Below are 22,613 nucleotides of genomic sequence, written 5' to 3'. Positions count from 1 at the left end.
CGTAAATAAAGATTGCTATCAAAAAATACAAACATGTGAGCTGTTTATAAAATAGGTCCTATGGGTTATGTGGTACTTACTTTGAGGTCGAACAGCCTGACCGGGGCCCATGCTGTTGGGCTGAGCCATACCAGGCTGCTGGGGCCCAGCCGTCCCCATCAGAGGCTGTTTCTGAAGCCGAGAGCGTCTCTTCTCCTCCAGCTCCTTTTGGATCTTGTAAATTTTTTCAGCCAGGAAATGGTAATACTCATCCTATTAAGAGGACAATTAAACCATGAGATCAGGAAAAGAGTAAAAAAAAAATCAATTATTGAATCGTTATGATACAAAAAACAACTAGGTGCGTTAAGATTCTTTTACCCTGCTGTTTGCTGATTCATACATATCTCCCTCAACTTTGCGAGCATAAGCCACCAAGTTCTCCATCCGCCTGTCCTTCAGTGCAGCAGGGTCCGGAGTGGGAAATATGGCTTGTACTCTGCAGGGTTAAAAATTTGACTTATCTGCTGAACCATTTGGTTTGCAAATTGAAACATTCTTATATGTTAGACTTACAGTTTGTGCACCAGGTGGGTGCGGAGGTCCTGAGTCACGTGCTCATGCCAGGCCTTTCTTACCCCTGATGCAGAGAGAGGGGTGGCAGCAGGCAGGTTTCCCATTCCTTCTACTACTGATCCATCTGACAGCAGCTGACTGCAAGACAGATCACAGATTTTTTTTTTCGGTTCAGACACATTTGATTTAAAAAAAATAATAAATAAATAAAAAAGTATATCAATGTTTGATTATGAAGAAATTCTAACAAGGCTTACTTGTTGAGCGTAGAGGGGAGAGAGGAGTCAGAGTGCAGGCCAGTCTGGTCTGAGGAATGGGCACCGAGGCCTCCTGCCATCTGGTTCATCTGGTTAGTGCCTAATAAACGCAGATTAACAAAGGTTTATCTACAAGCATCTACATGCGACTGGAAAGTTTGATTAAAAAAAACTAAATGTTTTGATTTTATACCAAGTGGGTTCATATTTCGTAGCTGATGCCCCTGCGGGTTCTGCTGAGCTGGACCCTGACCCTGAGCAGGGGACTGGTTTCCATATGGAAGGCCTAGAGCTGCATAGGCCCTCTGCATAGAGCTGGGGTCGATGTGAGTAGAAGCAGTGTTGATGGCTGTGGCACTAGGCTGGCCAGGTACGACTGTACTGATGGCGTTCTGCAGGCTGGCTCCTGGAGAACTTAACATTGCTGGAGAGAAAAGGATGCAAAAGTTATTTAGTAAAACCATATTTAAAAAAGATATTAAAGTAAAGTAAGTAGGCAAATTTTGCATCCTGCGATTTTATTCATCCATACATAGAAAAAAACCTGTGCTGGTAATTACGGTCAAATTAGTTATGCATTGGGTCTTTTTTCTGCTTTTAATTGATTAAAAAAAAAAGAAAAATCAACACCGGTTAACGATTATTTCAACATTACTGGCAGAAAAACATAAAAACCAAGCAAGAAATGATGTCTTTTGTCTGCAATTGCATCACAAACATCATTAAAAAGACTTTTCCCACAAATGGAAAAAAATAAATAACTATATATATATATATATATATATATATATATATATATATAAATATAAATAAATAAAATACAGTGTAAACTTATTTTCTTAATAAAAAATAATCTTAGTTATTTATAACTTGTAAAAAGCATAACTAAAACTAGAACAGAAAAATAACAGAAAATGGCAGCTGTGGAACGGCTCATGTAAAACCTGTGCGCAGCTCTTGCTGTGTTGATTGCTGACTGTGAGCATGCTGCCTCTGTGGGGGATTTAAACCTGTCATAGTGGCTTTTAACCAATTAGAAAGCATGCTGTCCTGAGACCCTGCCCCCACTAATAGCAGAGACACTGAGCCCCTCCCCCGGGTGTCACATTACAGCCCTCCCTTTCTAGAGGAATCCTCTCACTGTCGGAGCTCAGAGCTAGCGAGCCAGCACAGACGTGCAGCAGGAAAAACACAACCTGCAGGTGGCACCACTTCATTCTACGCTCACACACTTCCTTGAGGCTCATTGCTGTTCGTTTGGCGATCTTAAAATGTTTTAATAAATAGCAACAAAGCAGATGTTTCAGGAGTTACTTACGCTGCTGATTTCTCTTATCACTTGCATTCTTTAAAGGCAAGCAAACTGGGCAGTCGTGCCGCGTACAGTTCTTCCAGTGGGAGATGATCTGTCTGGATGATGCACAGTGAGCCACTGAAGGAAAAATGAAAGCAAACATTTCACCCTCAGAGAGGAGCGTCAACCAACAACACATATGGAGACTAAGACAACAACAACAATAAAAAACAATGTGCTATAATAAAACTAACATGAAATTATACATTTGAATTCATGTCACTTTAAATTATTTTCAAAGCTGATAGGGCATAAACACTGAGGTCTAAAGTTCACAAATGCTGGGTATCTGATGGAAGCTGCTGGGGACAAGTGCAAACATATTAAATGTAAAAACAACCATCCTTACAGCAGTTTGAAGCGATTAAATTAATGTTTGCTCATGCTGTCTGTCACCAGGGTTCACCCAGTCAGCTGAGGTAACTGGCTCCACTAAAGCAATAAAACACAAGGATACAACCTTTCGGTTTTATACTCTGCAAAGCAGTGTAACTGACTGGAAATCACACTGAACAGACATTAAAACAACCTTCACCAACATCTGTCCTCATAACACTTTGTTTTTCATCCCAATGGCTTTTAACATTTTCTCCTATCAGTTATAAAAGTCATTCATCAGCAATGCTATAATATTGCATTATATTGTCAGCTCATCTACAGATTTTAACATGGAGAAGACTTTATCAAAGGTCTAAACAGAGTCAGGAAGGGGGGAAAAATAGACTTAAATGACTTTGAACGCAGAGTGATTAGTAACAGTGCAGATGGGCCACGCTGGAGGCCACTTCTGTTAGCCAAGATGGAGAAACTGAGGCTTCAGTTCACCACTACGGCACTATAATAAGGCACAACACCATTTTTGCACTCTGCATCACCACTACTGGGAAGAGTGTCATGGTGGTGTCAAAACAATCAGCATTTTAATAATCCAATACTAGAAAACAGTTTTCAAAAAAAAAAAAAAACTTGTTCCTAAATATAGACCCACTGACTCCTTCACATTTCCCCAAGTTTTTGGACTTCTTACAGCTTCAATAGCTCACCCAACACAATGCAATGGTTTTAGATTTCATCATGGAGAGTACATAGTTGTTGGGTTATTTTACACACCAGCTGAAAACATACTCTCTTGCAGAGAAGGCAATCATAATGCAGTTGTGTCACCATACTTTTCTTTGGAGGCATAAAAGAATAAATGAATGTAGAACTATGCCACATATCAGCTTCACTAAAGACGCAAGCATATGTCAATGGATTCTGATGTTTGGGAGCACCTTTAAAGGGTCAGCAAAGCACCTTTATTTGCAGCACTGAAGCAGCACACCTTCATAACAACACAAGCTGATGCTATTTGTCTAATATAAGCTTTAGATATACTGGCATGATCCAGTCTACTGTGAAACCAATCAATGCAAGAAAATCTCCCTTAGCTGACGACTCAGTTAGCTACTAGACAGTGAAGCAACAAAACAAAACAGTGCACCCCCTCCATTACTCCTCCGTTAAGCTATAAAAGCCCTGATGGCTCCTAACACAGGTAGACTGAAACTGATGGAGCAGGAAAAATAGTAGGAACTTGTAGCAACCAACATCACTACTATAGGAAATCACTACAATGTTTTGCAAAATAACCAGAAAGATAGATGATGTACAGGCCAGCAGAGGATTGCTTTGCAACACAATTTGTTTGCACCAGATCCATGTTGTTTGGAAACATTTAAGTGTAGCATGATCCTTCATTTGTTTATCAGTCGTAATATGTATTTGGTAGTCTTCCAGAACCACCTTAGCTGACGTCCTGAGTAAGGGATGATCAGTGGCTAAACTATGAGCTCATACCCTTTCCTCAAGGAAGAACCCAGCCACCTACCAGAGGAGGCTCATTTCAGCTGCCATATACATTGACAAAGATGATTTTCTTTGGGACTGGATATTTATCTTGTGACTGCAGGCAAGAGTTGGAACATAATCCACTCCATATGTTGTGATCTTTGGTGTTTGGCTCGACACCGACAAAATAAAGCAGTAGAGATAATACTGCAGACGATATCTACATCCATCTATCCACCTTCTGCTTCATTCTACCATAATCCCTGAACAAGACCTCAAGAAGTGAATAGAGTAGTGGACGTTTGTCTCAATATACTCTGAATGCCAACCGGCCAGTCAAAGCTATTCAAAATGTTACAACTGTTTAGTGTAGATGCTGTAACTAAAGGGGAAAAAAACTCAAAAGATTGCTCATCTCAATATCAGTATGAATTTCAATAGAAGAGAAGCAACTTTCGTCAAGATATACAGGAAGGTTCATTAGCAAATTAAAGCAAATTAACATGAAGATACAAAACTTAATATCGTACGTTGATGTTATGCACTGGCTGTAGTAAACAGGAGGTAGAATTAGCAAACTAGTGTGGACCAAGTTTTTAATAAAAGTATTGTAATCTGGCAAGTTTTACTTTATAATTTGAACTAGTCTTAGACAAATGTGATTCTAATGTTGCAGTCAGGACAGTAGAAGAGGTGGAAGCAGCTGATTAGGTAAATATTTGTGCGATTTCATCTCTTCTGTAGTGTAATTACACTTTGTTTTGAAAATACTTAAAAAAAAAAAAAAAAAACACCTCAAGCGAGCATAAAATCTTTTTTGCAGAACTTAAGTTTATGCAAATTTTGCTGTTTCTATTCTAATGCGATAACTCAAATTGCATAAAAAAAGTTAATGGAAACATGTCTAATGAATGACATCAAAGTTGCAGTTTTCTACAAAAAACAAATGTATCTATAATCTCTACTGTAAAATTGAGACTGTTATTAAAATCATGTTATTCTTACCAAAATATATTTGATGCTAACCAGTTTATATCTCAACTAAAGCATTTAGTTAAAAAAAAAAACAAAGAAAAAAAAATTTATATTGCTTTTATTCTCCATTACTCACCCTGGCAGGACTTGCCAGCCTGGCAGTGAGTCATATGGTTGAGTACGTTCTTCATGGTGCGGCAGTGAGGCAGGGTACAGACCCTAACTTCTCCGTTGGCCTGTTCCCTCCGTTGGCACTTGTGTGCGTGGAGCAGCAGGACCAGCTGCTGCTGAATGAGTTTTCTTTTTTCAGGGTCGGCAGTCGGGCCTCCGGATACGCCGCCGGTCCCAGGGACCATGCCCATAGATGCTACTTGCTGCATTTGGGACTGCAAGGATGCGGGAAAAAAAAAAGTTATTGTATAGATTACATCCTTAAAAAGACAGGTATAGATATTGTAAATCTCAAGAATTAAAACTTGCAATAGAATCATTAGCAGTGGAAATAGTTTTATACACTCATTGCAAAAAACAGGTGAGTGGAAGAAAGTAGAGATGCACCGATCCAATTTTTTTTTTTTTTATCCAATCCAATACTGATACCCGGGCTGAACATATCAGCCGAATTCCAATTACAATCCAATTCAACTGTTAATTTACGGTTTATTTTGCCAGACCTTGAAAAAAGAACATTGTTAGAAAAGGTAAATTAACACAGATATAAATTTAGATGTTTTTTTATTAACAGGCAGCAAAAAAAAATAAATAAAAGCTCCATGTAAAGTACACTGGATTGGATCTTCGATATCAAATCAACGATATCCGATCCAATTAATTAGTCAATATCAGAGCAGATATCTAATCCAGGTATCGGATCGGTGCATCTCTAGAAGAAACACCTAAAAATCAAACAAAAATAAGCTAGAGATTAGATATTGATCATAGTGAAAAATCCCAACATGTAAATCAAACTCACAAAAGTTAAAGTTTGAAATTACCAGACGATTTCCCTTTTCCTTAGCTACAAACAATCCACACGGATTATTTTAATCTTACACAATAAATTCTGCTTTATTACTTGGCGGCGAATCACTAATTTGTATTTAGTCCTTTTAAAAGACTACAGTTAGACATAAAAAACTCAAATATTTATAACTACTCAATAATGCTCCATAATATCTGCAAGACATTAAAACCAACACTTGTGTTTGCGTTTGTTTGTTTTTAAGTTCTTTAGGATAGAAAAAAGCTACAAAAACATAAGCAGGTAGTGGTTCTTGCACGGATTTAAACCCTCACCATGTTTGGCACATTCCCAGCTCCCTTTAACTCAGGAGGGAATGGGGGCAGGTTGTTAGAAAGGGCCGACTTGTTCTGGAGTTGTTGGGCATTGACCCCCGCTGTCCCCATCTGCTGCACCCCGGCCTGGCCATACTGCTGGCCAAAGGGAGCTCCAGACATCGGCATCTACATGAGATAAAAAAAAAACAATGGTTAGTTAAAGTATGATTTTAAGGATATTGCAGCTTCTGAATTCCCATCCAAATATCTGGCTGGTACTTAATTTGGGAGCTTGGTTGGTGGTTTCTCTTGACGATATTATAACACCCTTGACAACAAGAGATTTTACTCAAAGTGCCAAATTTGTGAGTCATGAAACTAAGTGGCAGAAAGCTAGACTGATCATCCATGGCCAAATGTTTCTCCTCTCTGATATATGTCTTGTTTCACCTATTTATTTGCAATTCTTTTGCATGGCTAAAAAGTACCAACAGGTTTTAAATTAAGTTTCTAAGCATGTAGTTTGTGTTGTTTTGTTTAGCTAATTATAAAGGGTTTAAAAAAAAAGCTACACAATTTTGCAATCCAACACCACAAAAGCAGAACGAAGATATGCAGCCAATTCTGGGAACTGAGAAGTTGGGATATTTGGTGATAAGTTGAATTAGATATTCAAACAACTCTTCCAAAAAAGTCCTAAAATTGTGTTTCCACGAACAAGATTCTTCTGTGTTAATGCTGTTTAACAGGACTGTACAGTGCATATGTTTGAACAGCATTTCCCCCTTAAAACTAGATTGATGAGAGCAGGAAAAAATTACAAATGGGAGCATGCGTGCAAGTACAGATTTCACGCCTTTCATTTGTAATTTGCTCCTTAAAAAAAGTTGGGTTTAATTTAAGTAAGGTATCCACTCATCTTTTATTAAAATTTAAGAAAGGAAAGAAATTTCATATAGGCAAATAGCAAATTAGTATGGGAAAAATTCTTAAACCAGTTACGAGAGATCACGGTTGCCTTAAAGATTTCTGGCAGCGGCACCTAATGCGGAACAATAGTGTGCACACAGGTATCTCCTTATTGGCACACAAACAGAGAAACGCTGTGAGAATGTGAACCCTGTCAGTGTTGACTGACATCAACACACAGATCAATACGTGCACAGGTGAGCAGTGTTGCCAACTTTGTCACTACGGCTGTGTCTGAACGTCCGCCATAACCACAACCACTATATAGAGGTTACGCCATTTTATACGAGTGTTCAAATGTCTAGTGGTTGAAAAAGTAGTGGATTCAAAATTTTTCACAATGCACCTTGAAAAGAAGTGTGCAACCATGGTGACTAGACGGGCAGATTGATACCATAATACATTGTAGGAGCTCTCCCCGCAAAGCTTCTCTATGTTGCCCTATTGAACATGAGCCCTAGATGTGAAAAAAACTGCTCGGATACCCCTGAAATGAGAAGTGGGATGTCAAAATAATATTTGTAACTAGAAACTAGAAATTATAAGCAAGGATTCATTTTAATTAAAAAATTGTATTGCCCCTGATTTTTTTCTTTGCTCCTAATTTGTTTCATTGGGAGCACTCGTGCTCCTTGTAAAAAACGGTAAAGCCCTGTTTGGCCAAGTCTAGGATTGAGCTTCAGCGAGCCATTTTTTTTTCTCTCAATCCATAACAATACCTGGGCTGAGCAATTCAGCCATACCCAATATTGATTCGATACTACTGTTGAATAAACTATATACCTTGTGATGCAAGTGAAGGCATCGGGCATGACAAAAAAAAAATAGACATGTTGACCTCATAAGGTGAAGGAACAGGAACAATAACTGGGCTATTTTGGAGAGAGAAAGTGAAACGGAATTTTCCTTAAATGCCATTACAGAAACTCAACACAGTTATCAGCAGTTTGTGTGGTTCCACATGCTTATATGCATGTTTGAAAACATCAGGGCACAGTCCTCATGAGACGACAGATGGTGTCCTGGGGTACTTTGTCTGAGATCCTTACCAGGGAAACTCTGAGCTCCTGGACTGTCTGAGATACAACCTGGTGGTGAGGTTCAAGAGTTGTTATAGCCCAGCCAGAATCATAGCTTCATCCTTTGGAAACTGTCTGCATATTCCTGCTACAGGATCCACTACACCAGCAAAGTGCCTAAGAATGGGACTAAGGATTTGATCCCAACAAATACTAGGTAATCAGGATTTCATGGTTTATTCAGTACAGATCTGAGTATCCCTCCATTAAATGCCTACCCAGACAAATGCTGACTAGCATTTCTCCACCGGAGAAAGGTGGAATCCACTCTTTAGGTCGGTGGCAAGTCCTTGTCTCAAGTGGAGGAGTTCAAGTATCTGGGGGTCTTGTTCACGAGAGAGGGACGGATGGACGTGAGATCGATAGACGGATCAGTGTGGCAGTGATGTTGTCGCTGTATCGGACTGTCGTGGTGAAGAGGTAGCTGACTCGGGGGCAAAGCTCACAATTCACTGATCAATCTACGTTCCCACCCTCACTTATGGTCATGAGATCTGGGTAGTGACCGAAAGGACAAGATCGGGAATACAAGTGGCCGAAATGAGTTTCCTTTGCAGGGCGGCTGGGCGCACACTTCGAGATCGGGTGAAGAGCTCAGTTACCAACTTGTTTTTAGCTTTGATCAACTTTTGGAGCTTTGCACAGAAAAACACTCACTTAAATTTCTGATATGATCCAGATTCACACATCCTTCAATATTTAAGATTATCGGGTTGGATCTTAGCCCCACACTAATCGCAAATCCCAAGGTCCTCCAAACAGATGCCCTCCGACTTTGGAATCCAACGCCTCCTTTTCTTACAGTCTTTGCTCTATTGATGCGTTTAGTGAGCATCTAAAGACATTCTTTTATAATAGGGCTGTTAAAAAGATGAGGCTCTATTACAGATTTTCTATAATGTTTTTGTTTAAATGAATGTATTTATTTAGTGTAAATGTTTAATTGCATACCTATATGTACATTTTTATTTAATTCATCAAAGAATCAATTGCTCTGAAGGCTGTTATTTTGAGTGAATTTTAAAAGGTGTTTCTGAATGCTAATAAAAAAAAAAGATTTTATTGGATGTAAAATTAGCATGAAAAAAAAAAAAAAAAAAAAATATATATATATATATATATATATGCATGTATATATTAATTTCCAATTCCATACAGTGTATTATCTTTTGACCAACATTAAAATAAAAGGGTTTTTGTCTAATTTGAGGTTTGCAGATGCATGAGGGTTCATCATTTTGTTTGTTTAAAGGTATTGCTTGATTCCCATTTCAAATGATGAGCAATAAAAGCTTTCAGCTGGTAGATATGTCCTTTTTTAAATTGAGTTGGTGATGCTAACATTTTTAAGTGAAACACGGGTAATGGAATTAAAAGAATTCTTACTTTTTAGTATATAGCTACGTAGGATATAGTTTAAAGAGCTATATCCCTAACTTAAGTATTTTTTCCTCACTGTTTACTAGAAGTAGTTGATTGAGTAAACAAATTATGTATCTTCATTCAATAGTTTCACAGTTGCAAGAAAATCTAAAGCCCATGGTGCCAAAAGCCATTTTAGATTTGAAGTCAAACTTCACAGAAAATAGAATTATGCTTGTATTTACAATAAATCAATTAAAATAATTTAAGAGACTTTTGCAGCTTAAATTGTTTTCATCTACTGCGCCTTAAGCAGCAGCCCGACAGAGCAGGCCCTGCCCAGTCTAAAGAAAAAGGGTACGTGACACACGCAGAGAAAGACCAGCTTGCACAACAAATGAGTACTGCACTGCTGCCTGTCTGCCTGCCTGCCCTTCCCCCTCCCCTTCACATAAACCCACAGATGCTTGTCTGCCTCTCATTCACACATCCAGCCTCTTACCAATGGCTTCTCCCCCTTGATGAACTGCCTTTATCATAGGATTGTCTGCCTGGAAGAGGAAGGCACACAGCAACTGAAAGCTGCCAGCGTCTTACCATTCTCAGCTTGTGAACATTTTATCTCAAGTGGCATTAGGAAACACAATGCTAAAGGAAACTTTGTGATTGAAAACGTGTTTGCAACCACATTGTCATTTCTTATCTTCAAAATTTTTTAAGTGTTTAGCAAAAAACAATTATTACAATTTGCACCCATTAAGCCCACACCGATAACTAAATCTTTACCTCCAAAACCAGAAAAGATCGACTGAATTAGCTCTGACATAATAAAACTTAACATATGACATTTCCCTTTTGGACCATCTAAACCTTAATTGTTTTGGTTTACTTTGATTTCTCATTACCTCAAAATTGTTGATCAAAGAAATGGGAGACAAACTAATTAAATAATTATCCTTTCAAACATAGAAAATGCAAACAAAAATGTGACACCTTGTTTTTATGCTGTTATACATATACTGTCCAATGGTTTTCTTTCACTACCCCCTACATTTCCCTCCATTCATCTTCATAACAACCCACAGGCTTCCTTGCCTCACTAAAGAAAAGCATCCCCAAAGCATGATTCTGCCACCACCATATTTCAGTGTTGATTATGAGCGCAGGAGAAAGAGCCCCAGGCAGTGTTTTACATACAACAAAACAAGTTTGATCTCATTTCACCAAAGTTACTACTTCCATGCTCCAAGCCATCTCAAGACTTGAAGCAAACTGTAAATGACACTTCTGTTAACAGTGGCTTTTCTTCTTGGCACATTTAGATACAGGTTAGATTATTTAAAAGTGCAACTAAGGCTATGTTCACACAGCAGCCAGAAGTGACCCAAATCCGATTTCTTGCCCATATGTGACCTGCATTTGATCTTTTCACGACAGTCTAAACAACACAGATCTGATTTTTTCCAATGCAACCTGAATCTGACACATATTGGATCTTTTCAAATGCGACCTAAGTGTGAACGACCAGGTTGCATTCAACCGACCTGAACGTCATAAATACCAGACATAGGTCACTATTCTGCGTATTGCTACACAGAAGTGGCAAGAAAAACAACAACCATGGCAGACGACAATGTTGAGGGTAGTTTTTATGTTTAACCATCTTGAAAAGATTGTGTTTTTAAGTTTGGGAAAGATCGCTGGATGCGCTCCAGTATTACCATCCATGTTTACTTCCGTAAAGACAGTTTAAACACTGCAAGTACTAATACAGCTCAGTTCCTGAACACAGATTCCAGCTCATAGCTCACAATATGCCAGCAGAAGAAAACAGGGACACTAAAGGGCTGGCTATACTCCCCGCAGCAGTGTGTCGCAGTGAGCTTGTCGCAGATATTTTTGTTTTATGCCCAATATATTGAAGCTTGGTCTAAGCTATGTTATTCCACGCCACAACACAAGAAAGACAATCACGAATTAGCTGTGGGTCTAGCTATGGCCGAGGTAGTGAGGAAGTGGGGGCAAGTTTGTGCGACAATGGAGGGACATGAGGGCGAATAAGAGCGGGGATCCAGGAGGAAAAAGATGGTCCCAGCATTCTCGCGCACCCTGCTGTTCTAGCTGGTCCAACATCACGAGTCGTTTTCCACAATGGCGGTCATACAAACAAAACAAGCCGGTAAGGTACCATACAGGAAATATGAATAGTGTAGTGTGGATGTAGATTTGACCAATCAGATGCCTTCTGTCTGCGGTGGAGGTGCAGCAGTGTGTGCAGAAGGGGCTGGGGCACATTTGTATTTACTGCGACACACACCGACTACCTGGTTTCTTAGTATAAATCAGCCTTAAGGCAGAGGAGGCAAAGTGCTGTTTTATACTTGGAGGACAAATCCTACAAATAATCATATTTTGTTCATATTGGGGTCATATATTTTCTTACTGCATCTGCCAGCCAAACCTCATACTATCTATTACATAACATATCACATACAGATTTCCTCACCTAAAATAAAGGTGGGAATTTCTGACTTAAAAACAAAGTTTTTGCAGTTTGACAAAAATTATGCATACTTACATTAAACACAGCAGTAGCTTGTTTTCCACTCACTGTTTTAGGTATGTAAATAAATAATATAAATATATATAAATAAATCGATATTAGGAACTGGGAGATCGATATTATACCGGGCATTCAAAAATCACGATATATCGGCAAATAAAATTTTTTCCCACATCACTGGCAACACTACAACACCGAAAAGAAATTCTTCATCTCATAAGCAGATATTATCATTTTTATAACATGGAAAAAATATTTCAATTTAATAAACTAATAATTTACAATTATTGCAAAGTATATATATATATTTTTTTTTATATCTGTGATAAAAATAAGAGAGGGATATAAAAAAATGTATGACTCCCTTTTTAGATCTTTGTTTATAGAAAGTACTGCAATTAAACTTTTTTTTAATTGTTTTTTTGTTTTTTTACTAAAGCTCGGTATGAGAGGACAACAGGTAAATGAATTTCTGAATGACATTCTAGAAAGACATGAGGTGCATGTCTGCACAGGAAAGGAGGGGCTTGTTTCATGTGGTGACGTCTGCTGTAACGATGTCAGTAACAACTAGCCTGTTGGTTTAATCTTGGCTTTCTTTCAAACCACAAAAGCCCTGTATCTCTCAGACAAGCGGAGGAACTATTTCTCACATTGAGCACTTCAAAGTGCTTGAAACTGGAGATATTCAGAGACAATGAAACCAGCAGACATAACGTAAACCACCTCTCACTCAAAGATCTGTGTTTATGTACAGAGGCAAAGGTTTTTATGCAACATTTTCATCACTTAATCCCTTTTTGACATTTAAATGCCAAAAACAGAGTAATAAACTAATCAGCACCTCCAGAATCCAAGCAGAATATTCCTAAAGACATGTAAACATGAAACATTTCTAACCTGATGGAGAGTTTATTCGGATTACTTATGTCCATGTAAACATAGCTAATGACTCAATACAATTTGCTGGGTTTCCTTGGACTCTTTGAAGTTTTTAACCAATCTGTATGATTTGAATGAACTGACACTATAAAGTGTTTTGAAACGACATATGCTACATATTGGCGTTTGACAAATAAACCTATTTGACATCCTCCTAAAGGAGGGCAATGGCGCCTGCAGCCAACACTGAGCTGTATCTAAATACACTAATGGAAGATTTATTGAAAGAAAAAAAGTCTGGTAGAAAAGCATCAATATCAAAGATCAAATACAGTTATTTTCTACAAAAAATTATTTTCTGTAAAAATTCCAATTATATTCTTATTAGGTTACAAATACACTTAATTTAGTTATTGGCTAATAATGTGTTCAAGTAATAAAATTCCAAGAACTCACCTTGTTCAGGTTGCCAGCTTGCTGGGCGTTCATCGAGTGCGGTGCACCCATCTGTGGCCCTCCTTGGGTTAGAGTCTCTGCCAGTACACTTCCCCCAACTCCAGGTCCAGCACCCCCTTGTGCCCCTTGCATTCCCTGGCCTTGGTACTGCATACCAGGCCCCGGCCTCCCACGACCTGCTGGTCCCATAGCACCATTAATGACCTGTCCTGCTTGGCCCATCACACCATGACCCTGGCTACTGTTCAACATAGCCGGGTTAAAGCCCATGGCCCCACTTCCTTGTCCAGTGGAAACACCTCCTTTCTGACCTTGGGGCGACTGGTGATTGGGAGAACTCTGCCCAAGGGGACCTTTACCCAGCACAGCACCCAGCTGGCTCGACATCATGCCGCCCTGTTGGGGACTGCCTGAATTGAGACCACCGCCCAAAATAGAAGAGCTTCCTGGTCGGAGGAGCTCGGAAAGTTGCTTGTGTTTGGAAGCAGCATCAGGTACAGCCGAGCCGAGACCAAGCGGCCCTCCACTTGGGCCACAATTTGCTGACGGTCCATTTCCCAACTCTCCATTAAGGATAAGCTCATCAGGAAGGTCGTTTTCCAGATCAAGCAGAGATACGAGATCTAAAGAAATAAAAGAGGGAGATAAAAGAATGGTTATAAATCATTGCTAATTATTCAATCTTTTTATACAGAACCTACAATGCTAACTGTTGGATACAGCATTTCTAGGTGCAAGAAAAGGTAAAGAAAGAGGACACTACCAATGTATTTCAGTGCTTACTTCTGAGTCAAATGGGTCAGTTATAGTTTTTCTTTTGGTCAAGATCATTATTTTTCTGTTAGAATTTCTTTTTCCTTAACTGATCGATAACAAACTACACATATTGTTTCTGGATTTGTGGTAAATATGAAAGGTGAGTAGAAAAAAAAATATACACAAACAATGCTATCTGGCTACGTTTCCTCAGCAGCCTGAAGTGACCAAAATTAGATTTTTTTTTTTGCCCATATGCAACCTGTATATGACCTTTTCATAGCAGTCTGAACAACACAGATCCGATTTTTTCCAATGCGGCCCAGGCCACTTGGCTATGTGGTCCTGAATCCGATACGAATCTGGTGTTATTAAATGCAACTGGTGTCTAAAAGGCCAGGTCGCATTCATCTGACCTGAACATCATTCATACTCAACAAAGGTCACTATTCTGCATCCTGCTATGCAGATGTGGGAAGAAAAACAACAACCATCATGGACAACAATTCGTGGGGGCAGGTTTTTTTTAACCATCTTGAAAAGATTGAGTTTCTTTTTTGGTTTTCTTTTTGAGTTTTTACGGCACTAATGGCACTTTTTCCTGACAGTAGGCCGACAGGAAAGGGGGTATGAGAGAGGGGGAGAGACATGCGGCAAAGGACCAAAGGTCAGATTCGAACCCGCGTCGGCTGCGTCAAGGACTAAGGCCTCCGTACATGGGTCGTGCATACATGCTTGTGAGGTCATTGCGTCCTCAACTGTGCAGTTGGGACACTATGAATGCAGTTCACACGGGAGATCACATAGAGGTTGCATATTTCTGGAAATGTGAACAGCAACGCCAAAAAAGTTCAGATATCACAAAAAAATAAATAAAAAGGAATTATAAACAAAAAAACATCGGAATTGATCATTAAGGCCTGAACATAGCCTCTTTGACCTTCTAAATGAATACTAACTGGGGAATTTTTACCCTCACGTTAAATGCCCCCCTAATCAGCTTAAATTGTCCTTAAAATGTAAAATTCTCTCAATGTGCAAATAAAAATATAAAAAGAACATAAAAATGAAATGACTTAATCCAAGAAAGAGCATATGTACAAATGTAGCTCACTGAAGGACAAACTAAAGTCTCATTCAGCTTACTACTGTGGAAATGGAGCTTAACATGATGCTTTAAACATTTAAATTGAATTCTTTAAGAATCCTTTAAACAAGGCGCTTAACTTAAATATACTATGAAGTTTAGAGCTGAAATCTGATTAATTGTGATTAATCGATTATTGAAATAATCAACTGATTTAGTTATCGATTAATCATTAGTATAAAGACGTTAAAACATGCTTTTAGCTGACAGACCAACCCACTTAAAGCAGCAAACATACCAAAATTTTTTAAAAAACACTGACATGTTAATTTAAGATAAAAATATTTTGTCTGTCAATATTCTCTATCCAAAACTCTTAAAATTGAAAAGTTTGAGTTTCAAAGGCTTCTATTACGGAACCTTAATAATAATAATAACGGACAGATAATCGATTAGCAAAATAATCATTAGTTGCAGCCCTAATAAAGTTATAAAGAAGGACTAGCTGTACTAAATATATTTTGTTGGGTATGATCACACAAATTGTGACTTATCAAAGAAAACAAAATTAAGCCTGTCTGTTGAAATTTTTTCCTTTTATAAATGAGCACAAGTTGGTAATTAGTTCAAATAGTGATTGAGCCAAAATGATATTTGTATAACCTTGCCAGCAAGCTGAATTCTTGCAGTAGTTATGCTTTCACAATTGCGTGACAAATCATCTTGTATGGTTTCAGTTGCAACCGTTCATGAAAAACACAATTGCAATGCAATTGGTCGGCCAATTTTTGGTTTAAGGCGGGACAAATAGCGGTATTGAAAGCAAAGCTATGCAGCATACAATCACAACAAAATAAACATTGCAGCAAAAGGAGGATGTTAAGGTAGCTGCTGATCTATCACATCAGTTAGTCAGAATCCGCGATTTCATCTTTAGAAGAGGAACAGCAAGGGTTTAAAGTGTAAGTTGTTAGGGTTTCTTACGGTGTCTGTTGATATTTTCATTTATTATAAAGATTGATTAAACCCAAACTTTGGTAGGGAGGAACTAGTTGATGCCCAATCAGTTTGGAAGGTTCTACTGAATGTCCCTCCTTTCAAATTTGTGCTACTATATAAATGTTCTGCTGCACTTCCTGTTAGTTTTCCTTTTTAAATAATAAAGTATGTATATTTGTATTTCCTATGAATTAGATTTAAATAAGAACCTGTAGAGAGCTAAGGCCAAAAACACCATCAACTGACATATTTAACAAAAGTCTTAATAGTGTGAGGCAAAGCAATCATTTGGAATTGTGTAAATAACACACTACCAATAAAAACCTGGAGTTTAAAACTCCAATCACGTGTCTATGCCACATGTAGGTGTGTATGCTTTTGTACTCAAGCCAGTAGACAACCACCCCACCCCTTCACACTCCTTACTTATTCTGTTGCCACTGAATTGGAACAAAAGAAATCCAACCCATCTCTTGATGATTTACTGTAAATATGTCTTCCTGTAAATGCACTATAATATCATCAACACCTGCCGAAATGAACAAGTAACATTACAGCTTAGATTTGAATATGTGCAATTTATTTTTGTGTTTATTACTTACATTTAAATCTTAACATTGTCAGTTATTTATTCATGCAGACTGCCATGCCTGTTGAACCTATTAGTTACTACTGTAACTTTCTTTGTAGTTCACTTTTGTTACCTACAGCCTTCAGAAGTATTTATACCACACTGATGGAGAGTCTTCAATGGCTCTTACACCATTTTGCTCTTTTGTATTGTACTTAATAATGAAAATTGTACTGATTTTGTCTAAATTTTTATTCCTCCATTCGGCCAAAAAATGAACAGATCCAAAATCACAACAAAAGGAATTGTATATAAATTCATTAGGGAAATATAATGAAATTAAATTATATTTTTAGAAATATTCTTCACCATGTTCAGCAAAGTGTTTCATTATCATTAGAAATAAACCAATACATGGTGAATACCAAGGAAATGATGCCAAATGGTGTGTTTAGGGCTTTGAAATGTTAAAGTTTGATAGTTTTCATACAACCCACCTTCTCCTTTCCCACCCTAACTCCAGTTAATTAGGAAACCATAGTATTTCAAAAAATAGATAATGATAGAGGATCCTGAAGCTCAGTTGGTGATCTATGAGCTTTTGTTTATTTGATTTGGCTTTAATACATGTTCTCTGCAACATAAATGTTAAGTTTCCAACTTTATCTCTATATAAACGTTGTGGATTTAAATGAGTGAAATATACTGAAATATAATGCTGTGTGCTGAAATTAAATACCCATACTGATATTTTCAATAATTGTAATGTTGGTGATATTTATGACAGCAGCATAGTTTCACGAAAGCCGTCTTTCTAATGACAAAGGAGTCAGAAGCATAAATTCTCTTGACAGAGTCTTTAGATCTGTTGCATGTCTGAAGAATTAAGTCTCAGCAGCAGGTTTGAAATTCGAAAAAAATACACCTGCAATGTCAGAACTGGCAGTGTTCATATGGTGATTGAGATAGCTTTGGAAACGTGGTTGTTATACAGTGCAATTAAAAAAGGTAATAAACCAAGTCCTTTCTAACAGTCATTGACGAGCAAAACAATGTCACCTGTTATAGTCTACTTCATTCTGCATTACTGTTGAAGAAACTACATTCCTCAGTTTTTACAAACTGAACATTCATGGGGAAGCAAAGAATATGGTCAAAGAGCAGATCAAAAATGTTTGGTTAAAACAATGCAAATAAAGTTAGTATGTAGAGAAATGCATCAGACAGGCAAAGCTGAACGTACCAGACTACAAACCAAGGAAGAGTGCCTACAGGCAGAACAGTTACAGAGGTTTTGTACATAGCAAACGTCTATTATAAATGGAAATGAAGAGCAGATTTGGTGAAAGAAAGTTAAAAGCTTTGAAAGAAATCTGCTTAGTGTGAAGTTTGCAGCCCTGACAAGAAAAATCATTACCAGACAACTGGAGAAACAGAACAATGCTAACATAAGTGAGCTTTACAGAGATAGCCAGAGATTAAAAACAGTCCCTGACTACTGATTTGCAAACAGCTCACTAGAAAACGTGTTTTAGAGCTACTTATTACTGCTAATCAAATGAACAATTCACAGATCTAATGACCCAAACAGCTGGTGAGATGAGCCCTCTTTATGTGCTGGGCAAATATTTGAATAATAACATAAAAATAATTAAATTCAAAGTCAAACAAATTTGAATAGAACTTTGTTTGAAATGTTAATTCATAAAGTTAAGTCTGGCTGTTCTATTCTCTAATTATCTTTAACACCAATAAAACATTGAACAGTTATCCACAGTCCTAAATTTCAAGCGTTAGTTTCATCTTGCAGCAAAAACATACTAATCAAACCATGCTTCCATTTTATGTTGACATATGCCAATTTAAAAATGACAAAATAAGGGGGAGTTTAAACCCCATTTTTTAAACTTTCAACAAATGTGTTTTACTAAGACAACTGAGGAAGGAGTACAAAACCAGTAGCTTAAAAAAAGTAAAACCATGTGAGCACTCAACAATGGCATGGTTTAGAAATTATATTAAATGTATTGCGCTGGCACACGTGTCAAATGCGAAAGATTAAGGGAAGCAGGGGAGAGAGGAGGCAAAGGGTTTCTGGGTGGTGTCCAGTGACACCCACTCCATTTCACTTCATCTCAATCAGTTCCACCAGACTAGATGTAAGCCATCTGCCAAAATATGACCAACTACGCAAAGGGTAACATTTTAAAGTGTTTTCTGTCTTTTTTCAAATGCTAACTTATATGATGATCCTCAAAGGCAAAGAAACCAAATAGACAGCCTACTAGGTGAGCAGTCCCACTGGAGAGTGGATGAAAGTTGCCTGCGGTGGCAACCAAACATTCAGCTATACAAATGAAAACAAGCCTGACACTGGCCTGTGGCCACGGGCACAAACACATACTGACACGAGTCTGGAGCGCCATAAAAAACTGTCACACATTAACATAAACATCAAAGTCTGCTAATCTACATGCGTGAGCAACAGCTCAGCGTGCGTGTTTCTCCGTCCGGTTGCCAAAAAGGAAAATTAGATACAATTTATCTAACCAAACATCTCAAGCAAACAAATACTTTATTCAATATAATTAATTTCAACTTAAGTGATTAATACAAAATGAAAAATATATTACATATTTCTCATTTAAATGTAGAAATACTAATCAAGTTTGGTTTTATGCAGTGAACATTCATATGAATACTACCTGCAGGCCTCGACATTAAACCACTTGTCCTTCATGCAATGAAGGATGAGGTCTAACTTGCCAATAGGCTGAGCCACCATGTCTAAAATGCAAAAATCAGAAGCCCTAGATGAAAACAACCAATCCATAAATCACACTTAAACAAATACTAACACACGAGCTAATAATATATACACAATCTGAAAAGGGAAAGACAAGGAAAAACAAAAGAGGAAACAGGTCCAATAAAAATGACAATATGACATCCTAATTTTTCAATGAATTTATTTTTTTCTACCTGCCAACCCACTTCTGATAAAACTGAACCATGTCCTGCAGTTGCAGTTGCACTACTGGGTTACTTTTGGTTAATAATAATGATCAGAAAAAGTTTTACCATTTAACTCAACTTTGAACCAAATAAAAAATACCGGACAAGCCAAAAGGTTTGGATTTCCTGTTTTTCAAACTGCTGAGCCAAGGTTAAATTAACTTCAGAAAAACTGCTGCTTATATACATTTTCTTTCATGCTATTCTGCTCCATAACTGTTCGACGGTAAAAGTCTGTGTTTGAGTCAGCAACTATTCGCCGCATCATGGAAGAAGGAAAATGTTTCAATGCACAAACAATTAATTTACTAAATTTACCAGATAAACTGTTTGAATATTTCGGGTCAAGAGATTTTAAATCTTAAAAAGAAAAAATTGCCAATTGATAAGGCATCAATTTTATGTCAAACAGACCTACTATTCCATACCATGGTCTTCTGGAGTTTTTCTTTTCTTAAATAACCAAATTTTAAGCTGGTGTCAGGACTCTATAATGTCCCCAATAATCAAAGATCAATAATCAAAGTCCTCTCCATGACTCTAATCTTTAGCTTGCTCCACAGATTTTTTTTGTAATTTAAGCTGGGACTCGGGCCGTCTCACTTCAAAATGTTTATATAGCTTGCATCCACAGAGAACAGCAATCGTAATTGTAAACTGTAATCTCTGCCAAATAAATCATCTCTGCCAAATAAATCCTTCAGTTGTTTTTTTTTTTTGTGAAACAATGTTAACAGGGTTCCTACAGCATAAGGCAAGTTAAATTCAAAACTTTTTAATGCCACTTGAAATAAAAATTTAAGACCAAATTCACAAGAAACACAAGAAAAACCTGCTTGCGACAACTTAACCCAAAGGTTTAGTATAACATAAACCACTGCAGTAATGTTTCAAATTTTGAAAAACTTCCCATATAGGATCACTCTCAATCAAACCAAACAGTTCGAGTAACGCATTTCTACTACGTAGAGCTCACTGATTCACGTACTCTTATGGTAGACTTTAAGCCAGGCATATATTGTGTGATTTTTTTCAATTGTTGCACGCAGCTAAACCCTGCGGTTTCATCGTACAGTTTGAGTTCACAGCTCACGATGCATGTTCATCCCAATGCTCTGATGCGATTTACCTGCTCACACTGTACATCAAAAAAAAAACACGTCGGACTCAGCTCCGCAGTGAGATGGAGCTACTCTGACTCTTCTATCCTGAAGCCAAATGAGTAGAAGAGGAATATGAAGCTCACTAGAGTGAAACGCGCTGCCTTGGCAATTTGTGCAATTTTGTGCTGAAAGTATTAAAAAGAAAAGGCGACGACGTATTTCGACACAGACATGGCTGAGCAAACATGGCTTCCATGATCCGTCAATTTTACAGAAAGAACTCCATTTTACCTGCACCCTCGCCATGCTTCTGTGTTTACATCTGAGAGGAAGAAGAAGAATCCTTGTTTGCGCATGCCCACGTGTTTGATTTTCTCCCGTTCTCACAATTTCTGATTGGGAAGAGGTCGTGAGAGGATGATCGCCCTTCGTTACCCTCTGTACATACACGACGCACGATCAGGCTGAAAATCAGCCCGATCGGAAAATTCTCGCAAGACTGGAAAGTCGCCCTGGCTTTAAGCAGACTACAGACAATAAATCACCATTTGTAAAAGCAGGATTCAAATGTCCCTCTCACAGGTATAACTGGCAATAACACCCAAGAAACCCTTTCATTTATAATTGCTTTATTTTGTGTTATTCATTTATTGTTAACAATTTTAAAATAAAAGAATTAAGAATTGTATTAATGCATTTGCATTATTTAGGTTCTGCAAGTACCAGAACTTTGCATTATTTCCACAGGAGGGTTTTGACATCTTAAGTTAGTATAGGCATTATAAACAGTTCAGCCACAGTTGAGTAAAAAATACATTCCTTGTATAAAATACATTCTCCTGGCTTTGTAAATCCATTTAGGTTTAACCCCTTTAAATATATTCCTTTTCTCTATAGTTTTATGCTGACATCTTTTCAGGAGGAGTGCTCACAAAAGTCTTGTCAAATTTGCATGAAGTTGCAAAAGTTCAGATGTTCCAAGTCCGGCTTTTGCAGATTTGGACGCACGAATGCTCAAAGCGTGCATCAACCGATGCGGAAAACACCGCAAGACTCACTGCTCAAATCATGCCACAAGAGCTCTTGACAACCCTCGACTCAGACCACCATAGTGTACATGTAAACCAAATGCCACAACGCTCAAAATGGGTTCAGTGTAAATGCACCATTGTAGCTGCACCGGCGAGATTGGCAGGACAGTTCCTCAGAACGCATACGTTGCTATGCTAAAACTATAATGTCTGATGAACTAAAATAGAATGGAATCCCATTTTTATTTTTAAAGAAATTTACCCATCAGGCTTTTCCAGCCAGATTTCTGTTAACGCTCTCCATCTTGAGAGGTGTGCAGTTAAATTTATGATTCAAATTTGAGTTTGGATCCAGACATCACAGCACACAATCTCACGACTAAAAAATGTGTTTCAATCATTGTAATGTAATCCCTGAGATACAAAGAGGACCAAAATGTATCATGAAATACATATATATGAATGTCCCGTGGATACTTAATTTTTTGATG

General features: G+C 37.8%; 1 protein-coding gene across 2 annotated transcripts in view; it reads right to left on the bottom strand.

Moving 5' to 3' along the window:
* Nucleotides 1-22,613, bottom strand: part of crebbpb (CREB binding protein b) — a 50,333-nt gene that overhangs the window by 14,935 nt on the left and 12,785 nt on the right. For both annotated transcript variants that reach the window (XM_038270039.1, XM_038270040.1), the window contains exons 2-10: nt 13,561-14,183; nt 6,268-6,435; nt 5,108-5,357; nt 2,131-2,244; nt 1,006-1,236; nt 813-912; nt 556-693; nt 361-478; nt 81-252 (exon numbers count right to left, since the gene is read on the bottom strand). In XM_038270039.1, coding sequence (XP_038125967.1) covers nt 81-252; nt 361-478; nt 556-693; nt 813-912; nt 1,006-1,236; nt 2,131-2,244; nt 5,108-5,357; nt 6,268-6,435; nt 13,561-14,183 — 1,914 coding nt within the window. The remainder of the gene's footprint in view (nt 1-80; nt 253-360; nt 479-555; nt 694-812; nt 913-1,005; nt 1,237-2,130; nt 2,245-5,107; nt 5,358-6,267; nt 6,436-13,560; nt 14,184-22,613) is intronic.

Source organism: Cyprinodon tularosa, unplaced genomic scaffold, assembly GCF_016077235.1.
Source record: "Cyprinodon tularosa strain WSP-4 unplaced genomic scaffold, ASM1607723v1 ctg75, whole genome shotgun sequence".
Classification (NCBI taxonomy): domain Eukaryota; kingdom Metazoa; phylum Chordata; class Actinopteri; order Cyprinodontiformes; family Cyprinodontidae; genus Cyprinodon; species Cyprinodon tularosa.
This window is presented reverse-complemented; position numbering and strand designations above follow the sequence as displayed.